Source organism: Thunnus thynnus, chromosome 3 (genome assembly GCF_963924715.1).
Source record: "Thunnus thynnus chromosome 3, fThuThy2.1, whole genome shotgun sequence".
NCBI lineage: Eukaryota > Metazoa > Chordata > Actinopteri > Scombriformes > Scombridae > Thunnus > Thunnus thynnus.
Genome location: NC_089519.1, coordinates 3,620,211 through 3,628,547, shown reverse-complemented (window position 1 = coordinate 3,628,547; position 8,337 = coordinate 3,620,211). Strand labels below are relative to the sequence as shown.

Genomic DNA, 8,337 nt, shown 5'->3' with positions numbered 1-8,337 from the left:
AGCTACGCCGCACTGCCCCCAACAGACCCATCACAGTGGAGTCCCTGTGTGACTGGGAGTCCGACAAGGTGGAGCATCTCAACCTTAAATTGTTGTCAGGTGTTCATAGAACAAATAAAAGGCGAAGACTGTCAAATATATCTAACTGAGAGGTTTCAGTTCAATTGTTCATACACACTGATGTTTCTTCTTTAAACTTTTAGGCATGTGTAGAATGATTTTATTTTCTCATTTATTTATTATAATCAAGGCGTCTCTGTCGAGAGGGGAGAAGTTCACCTTGAAATCTAACTCAGACTCTGAGAACTGGGACGTTAGTTCCACCGATGGGGCAACTAAAACCTTTCCAGGAGTTTGTTTCCAGATCCCACCGCCTGATCCAGAGGCCATTGACAAAGTGGACCTGTAAGTAGCGCAAGGCTGTATTATTATGCAGCTACAATTAACAATGCAAGAATATGTCAGTAACACTGTTCCTATTCATTAGTTTGGGTGGTGAACTGGCAGACATCAAGACGAAGAGAGCCGCTCTGGCAGCGTCCCTGAAGAATCACAAATCAGAAGTGTCCAGACCCCAACAATCAGGTGACTGTCAATCTATAAACTGAATCTTAAAATATCCTAAATCAGGATAATTAATTACCACCATTTGCATAAATAGTTTTAATGCCACAATCAGATCAGTCAATCAACTTCCTGTTTCTGCAAACAGCTCCAGTGTCTTCTGCCCCACCGGACCCCAAAGTGGCAGTGGTGGCTCAGGAGTTGGACAAGCTGGACAATGACCTGGTCGATGCTGAGGAGGCCATGCTGAACCGCCTGAGGGCCCCACTGAGCCGCACGGACCCCACCGGAGATCTGGCCAAAAGGCTGAAGGAGCAGGAGGTCAGACAATTAAACTCACTGTCAGAGATCAACACTGAGAACAGTTTGACTGTTTGTTTGAGCTAAGGTTGTTCTTGTTAGCATGTTTTCTGCATATGTTCTCTGTCAGCTACCAGCCAAGATGAAAACAGGAAAAATATTCATACATACATTAGGTCTGCAACTAACAATTACATTTATTACCAAATAGTCTGACTATTATTATCTCCATTGACTGGAGAATCGATAGTTTAGTCTATAAATCTGCATCTTGCTTGAAAAGTGGCTCAAATGATTTTCTGATTAACAAAACAGTTACTGTTAATCATACTGTACATAGATACTGTACTGTATAATATTTCATCATCATAGAAGTGTGTTTTTAGCGAATTTACTGAAGGGAGGTAATGATGTTGTAGGAACTTTGATCTCCTCAGTGTAATAATCATCAGGTGTCTCTATTTACAGTTTACAGTGTTTATGTTTGATCAGAGAGGAACGTTAGATGACCTGATATCTAAAATATGTAAATTTGCTCCTACACAGCAAGCTGCCAAGGAGCTGGAGGCTCTAGAGAAGCAGAAGCTTGCAGCTCAGTCTGACCTGGAGCCCCTGCTGTCCAAAGATCCCAGTGATACCTCCTCTGCATTAGCACTGAAACTCAGCACTGCCAAGAACAAGCATGACAGCATCGCTGAACTCGCTGACCTCTACACCAAGAAGTAAGCATATGTTATGTTCGGCATAGATGTAGTGGCATAGTGGGGGATTTAAATTATTTTTTTTCGTCAAAGAATGCAGTAGAGAGCAGCCAAGAAAACATAACCTGACACGTGTCACGTTTTTCTGTCTGTCTTTTTTAAGCTCTGCTACTGAACTAAATAAACTCAGTTCACTTATCACTACGTTTCTCCACGGTTTTCTGCAGAGCAAATGCTTCTCTCAACCTGGAGGATCAGATAAAGAAGGTGGATGGCCTCGTCTCTGGGTTTGAGGAGAAGTTGATTCAAGACGGTCCAGTCCCTGATGTGCCAAATGCAGTCCAAGCTCGCACTGAGGAGATTCAAGTGAGGAAATCTGCATTTCCACATTCCTTTAAAATCTTATATCAACCACATAAAAACACAGATTTGAACATAGATTTTAAGTTGCATGTATCCTGTGCTGTATTCAGTCCCAGCGAAAGTCTGTGGCAGCGGCTGAGGACGACATGAAGAAGCTGAGTAAGGATCTGGAGGCCACAGAGCAGCTGTGCAGCTCTCTGCAGCAGGGCCACCAGGAGTACTGCCCTGACATCCAGCGCCAGAGAACAGAGGTCAAGCAGCTGCAGACCCGCTACGCAAACATAGCTAATCAGCTGAAGGAGAGGTGAGATTCAGATCAGTCGTTTCAGTTTAAATTGAAAGTCAGTAAGTTTGCTCTTTCACAGACATCTTTTCCTGAAATTGTTAATTTGTTTGTCATTTAATCCACAAGACTGGTTCCCAACATAGGGGTCGGGACTCCCTGAGGAGTCACAGGATAAACATGATATTATTAAAAGGATATTTTTGCATAATACATTTATTTTTCTCTAATATTTGCTTTATATTTGTGAAATCCATATAGTATTATATTTAGTATCTTCAGCCCCATAAAAATTATTAAATGAACCGAGTGTTAGTGGTCGCATGTGGACATGGCTTTTTTTTACGCTGTCACAAACCAAAAAGCTTTGCAACTACTGAACGACAACTTCACTACTTTGTTTGAACGTTTGGCACACACAAATCATACATGTTTTATACATTATTATATTTTATACATGGTTTGTGTATGCTTTATTTATGTCAAAAAGGCAATTAAAGGTCCTTAAATTTAAAAATAGGCCAACTTTTGATTACATTATGATTACAAGTACATAAAGAAAGTACTAGTATGCTGATATGATGTGATTTGTAAAGCAACATGGTCAGGCAACAGTTTAGACCGATTATACTGTACCTTGGATATATTTCAAGAATAGGAATGAAAGAAAACAAAACTTGAGCTAACCACTACACCTTTGAGATTTTTGTGTCATGATTCAGAGCTTTGAAAGTCAATACATTTTCATGTCATATTGATCGATTCTTTCAGGGAAAAAATCTTACAAGAAACTGCAACCAAGAACCAGGAGTTCCAAAACACGTCCAAATCCCTGAATTCCTTCCTGGACAACCTGCCGACAAACCAGATAAACCACAACGATGATCTGTCTCAGGTCACTGCCAAGCAGAGCTCCCAGGAGGTGAGATTGCCTTTTAATTAACAGTGGATGGTACTTTATCTGCTATTATAGTAAAATTATGGAATCACAGTGATTAACTTCTGTTAAACATTTCACGGCAGAGGGTGATGGATGACCTGAAGCGGAAGGGAGATGATATGGACAGAGTGGTGGACCTGTCTCAAGACCTGCAGAATCTACTCAATGTAAGACGATTCAAATGGATTATAATACAGTGCTATAAAATACGAGGGAGAGAATGCATTGGTGATTTGGGGCATTAGAAAAAAGACAAGAAAGAATCCCTAATGTTACCACAGAGATAAAATAACTCATTCATGGCTGTTGAATTTTTAAAAAAATTAGAAATCTAATCCACAAATGCAAATACAAGCATACGCTGAATAATTGAATTAATTAACTTGTGCTCAAACCAGAAAACATAACCTAATTCTTCACATCTGTGCAGGAGTATGAGACCAACGTTGATAAATACAACAGTACACAGGAGGATGCTGGAGCCACTGTTGCAAAGAAACCTGATGTGCTCTCACTTGCTGATGCAGTTCAGAAAGAGGTAACTTTTAAACTTCCATGTTTCAACATAAGGACATTACATTTGTTAAAGGATCAAGGTGGCTAATGATTTTTTTTTACAGGAAAAAGATCTGGTCAACCGTTATGCTGAAGCAACAGCTGAAAACACCCAACGCCAAAAGCAGATGAGCTTGGCTAAGAATCTCATTTTACAAGTAAGGGAGCCAGAAAATAAAAATAACATATGACTTCTTCACTATCACAAAATGTTCACAGTAAAACTAATGAAAGCTATGTCATAGAACAAATCACTTGATCACTTACTGACATTCAATTAATTTACGTTTCCCTGCTGCAGAATGAAGAGAAAGTTCAAATGGTGGCACAACAACAGGTGCAGCTTGAAAGCCAGCAGAAGAGTAGTTTTGAGCTAGACAGTCTGTTAAAAGAGCTGGATGATGAGAAGGAGAGGACAACTCATGCCCAAACAGAGCTGAGAACCTTCAAAGACAGGATGATGTCACTAAAGAGTCGCAGAGGGGTGGAGCGTGTTGAGGAAAAAGAAGTCCTGCAGTACTACCGTGACCCAAAACTGGAGAGTGATGTGGCTGATCTTCAGAACAAACTGCATGAAGAGGCCCTGAGGCGTAACACCACCCAGGCTGAGGTTGAGGTTCTTAACAATAAAATCACTGTCCTGGAGGACACCCTTAAAAACACTCCACCCAAACTGGTAACCAGGGAGGTGACAGAGTTTGAGAAAGATCCTCAACTAGATGTGGAGGCCGCCAAGCTGAGAGATGAAATAGCGAAGATGAGAGATGAAATCCGAGGTCTAGATGGGCAGCAGATTCAGATGGAGACAGAAGTCTCGATTCTCCAGCAGAAGAAGCAACCCATCAAAGAGAAGGTGGTTAAGAAGGAAGTGGTGAAAGTGGAAAAGGACCCAGAGATGCTGAGAGCAGTGCAAACATTTGAGACGGAAATCTCTGATGAGACCAACAAGAGCAAGCTCCTCAACGATGAAATCTTCCAGACAAGGAGCCAGATTAATGCACTTGAGAGGCTGATTCCTAACATCCAGCCTAAGGTTGTCACTAAGGAAGTGAAAAAGATTGAACAAGACCCTGACCTCATCAGTGAATCGAAGAATATTCAAACAAGCATGGAGGATGAGAAGGCTGAAAACAACTCTTTGTCCAAAGACCTGATGGAGCTCCATAGTCGCTACCGAGAAGTTCAAGACTTGAAACCAAAAGTCGAGGTGAAGGAAATAGTTAATGAGATCTACCGGATAGATCCAACCACAGAGGTGGAGATAATGCGTCTAAGGAAAGACATACAAGACTCCAACAAGCAGTGCTCTGATCTGGATAGGGAGATCACCCAGGTCACGTCTGAAGTGAAAGAACTTCGTTCTGAGAAACCAAAGGTGGAGATAAAGGAAGTTCTCCAAGAGGTGGTTAAGGAGGAAAGAAGCCCTGAAAATGAGAGAGAGATTCAAAGGCTAAATGATCAGGTGAACCATTTACACACCGTTTACAACTCCCTCCAAGACCAGGTGAGACTTCTCAGGACAGACAGAGATGAATGGAAGGCTGAAAAGTCCAAGATAGAGACCCAACTCATCACCAAAGAAGTCATCAAGTATGAACCTGATCCTCTATTTGAGAAAGAAGCTGACCGCTTGAGAAGAGATGTGCGTGAGGAGGCAAAGCTGCGGCGCACCATCGAAGAGATGGTGTTTGACCTGCAAAACAAAACCATCCTGTTGGAGAGACAGAAACCTGAGGAGAAAGTAGTTGTGCAGGAGGTCGTACGTTTACAGAAGGACCCAAGGCAGATAGTTGAGCATGAGATGCTCAGCAGGAACCTGGATGAAGAAGTAAAGACGCGGCGTCAGCTGGAGCTGGAGTCGCAGCAGATGAGATCAACGGTGGAAGACAAAGAGAGGGTCCTCAGAGAGAGTGATGAGCATCAAAAGAGAGTTCAAGCAGAGTCTGAGGTCAGAGATCTCAAACGGCGCATCACACAGCTGGAAAATGCCCCACCACCTGTTGAGGAAAGTATTGTAGTTGAGGAGGTGCTGAAGGTTGAGAGAGACCCAAAACTGGATAGGTTGACAAACAGTGTGCGGTCAGACATGGACAAGGAAACCAACGACATCCTGCGTCTCCAGAGAGATATCCGTAGCACCAATGTCAAGCTTGAGATCCTACAGAGAGAGAAGTCTGGTGAGAAGACGGTGTACAAAGAGGTTGTCCGTGTTGAGAAAGACCAGGCTGTCGAAGCAGAGAGGGATCGCCTGAGGGAACAGGTATCTGAGCATAAATTTGCCAGGCAGGACTTGGAGGATGAAATCAGACGTCTCAATGATAAAATCAACCATCTGACAAGCTCCAAGTCCAGCACTTCAAGAGAGGAGGCTTCCCTTACTTCGAACAGAGATGCCTTACAGAGGGAGAGGGACAACCTCACTCATGAGCTTAAGACACTCGAGGCCAAGAAACATGACATCAGCCTGTCGTTCCAGCAGCAGAGCAAGCTGATGAGTGAGAGGACAGAGATGAGCAGGAAGAAGAGCGTTAAGATGGACTCTGACATCCAGCGTTTGGAGAGGGACATCCTGGATGAAAAAGACAACATTCACCAGCGAGACAACACCATCCGAGATCTCCAACTGAACCTGCAGAAAGAGGAGCATGCTGAAACAAGAACCAAAGAGACCAATGTCTCCACCAAAATCACCATTCTGGATCCAGATACAGGCAAAGACATGTCTCCTTATGATGCCTACCTGCAGGGCCTGATTGACCGTCAACAGTACATTCATCTGCAGGAGCTGGAGTGTGACTGGGAGGAGATTACCTCCATGGGACCTGATGGGGAGACATCTGTACTGCAGGATCGCAAGAGTGGCAAGCAGTACCCCATTAAAGATGCCCTGAGGGCAGGCAGGCTTACAGAGCATGAGTTTAAAAAGTACAAACAAGGCAAAATCCCCATCTCAGAGTTTGCCTTGATGGTTGCGGGTGAAAACAAGAAACAGCCCCAGTTCAACTCAATCACCCCAAAGTCCACCACACCAGTGAATTCAGCCCCTCCTAGCCTCTCCACTGCAACAGAAATCTGCCCAATTGCTGGAATAATGGATACAAACACTGACACCTGCTTCACAATACGCAGTGCCGCCATTCGTAAACTGATCGACTCCACCACCGCCCAAAGGCTTCTGGAGGCTCAGGCAGCAACAGGTGGCATCATTGATATCAACACCAAAGAGAGATTCACGGTTCACAAGGCAGCACCCAGAGGTCTCATTGAGGACAGTCAACTCCAGAGGCTACTCAATGCACAAAAGGCCTTTACTGGCGTTGAGGACCCCATGACCAAAGAGCGTTTGTCTGTGGGAGAGGCTGTCCAGAAAGGCTGGATGCCAAAGGAAACGGCCATTCGCCACATGGAGGCACAGCACCTGACTGGAGGGCTAGTGAATCCTAACACTGGCTGCAGAGTAAGCATCTTGGATGCCATTGGGTCCAAAATGATCGACAGCACAATGATGAGGGAGCTGCAGGCTGAGACGACCTACATCAAGGATATTGTAGACCCTGTGACAAAGGAGAAGATCAACTACAAACAAGCTCTGGATCGCTGTAAGAAAGACCCAATGTCAGGCTTACCAATGCTGCCAGCCTCCTCCAAAGAGCCCGGTTACACTCCAGCGTACAACTCTCATAGATATGCGAGATTCTAGATATGTTTACAACGTACTTAGAGTTATCTGATTTGTGGAGCAATAAATGGAAAAATGTACTATTACATTTGAGATCATATTGTACAAACATGAAAAAATGCATACATTAATTACAATGTACATTTGGACTCAGGAAAAGTCTCTAATGCAAAGCTTTCTGTCTAGCCAAAATGATTGCTGCTGAGTTGCCTTTGTTTACTTAACATATCTGAATGGGCAATGTTTTTTGATTTTATTTAAAACAGAATATAAATGCAGTTTGTCTGATATTATTGTGTTATTAGGGATACTGGGGCATGGTGCAATGCTATTTACCAAGATTGATTTGATTCTGTATTACTTATGGGCAATCCTTGACACTGTTCACTTTAAACTCAATCTTGTTTGATACTTTATGAACAAACAAATATTAATAAATTTAAATTATAATGGTTTAAGAGCACAGACTCCCTCACTTTCATTGCTGAGTAGTCACACACAGCACACAAGCAGGTTTTCAACTTTTACTTTCAAGAAAGGGTGTGTCCCTCAACTGATATCAAATGACAAATAATGGGCAGTACTCCACCCAGTGTGCACGAACTGGCTGCCAATATAACTCATATAAGCTGTCCTCTAAATCTAAGTGTTCGCCAGATGAGCTATAATAAATAATGCTTATCATTTAGCTTTTTTCTTGTGAGATATTGGATATTTTCACTTGTTCAGGCCTTTAAAACTCCTCCCAATGAAAATCTGAGGGGAATAATTGACTCTTTAGTTGAGCTCCTTTATTCCTGCACTAGGGCATCAGTTTTACATTTTAATTATCAACCAATCTACTAATTGGTCTATAAAATATCAGAAAATAATGAAAAATGGCCATTACAATTTCACAAAATGCAAATTGACATCCTCACACAGAATCTCAGTTTGCTATCATAACAAGGAA

General features: G+C 42.6%; 1 protein-coding gene across 1 annotated transcript in view; it reads left to right on the top strand.

Annotated features, from left to right (window-relative positions):
• Window positions 1–8,268, top strand: part of evpla (envoplakin a) — a 17,144-nt gene extending 8,876 nt beyond the window's left edge. The window contains exons 11-22 of the mRNA XM_067586005.1: window positions 3–68; window positions 251–405; window positions 488–585; window positions 713–885; window positions 1,411–1,586; window positions 1,793–1,931; window positions 2,039–2,232; window positions 2,983–3,133; window positions 3,235–3,318; window positions 3,582–3,689; window positions 3,772–3,864; window positions 4,008–8,268. Of these exons, the coding sequence (XP_067442106.1) occupies window positions 3–68; window positions 251–405; window positions 488–585; window positions 713–885; window positions 1,411–1,586; window positions 1,793–1,931; window positions 2,039–2,232; window positions 2,983–3,133; window positions 3,235–3,318; window positions 3,582–3,689; window positions 3,772–3,864; window positions 4,008–7,406 (4,836 nt within the window). The 3' untranslated portion in view covers window positions 7,407–8,268. The remainder of the gene's footprint in view (window positions 1–2; window positions 69–250; window positions 406–487; window positions 586–712; window positions 886–1,410; window positions 1,587–1,792; window positions 1,932–2,038; window positions 2,233–2,982; window positions 3,134–3,234; window positions 3,319–3,581; window positions 3,690–3,771; window positions 3,865–4,007) is intronic.
• The last annotated feature ends 69 nt before the right edge of the window (window positions 8,269–8,337 follow it).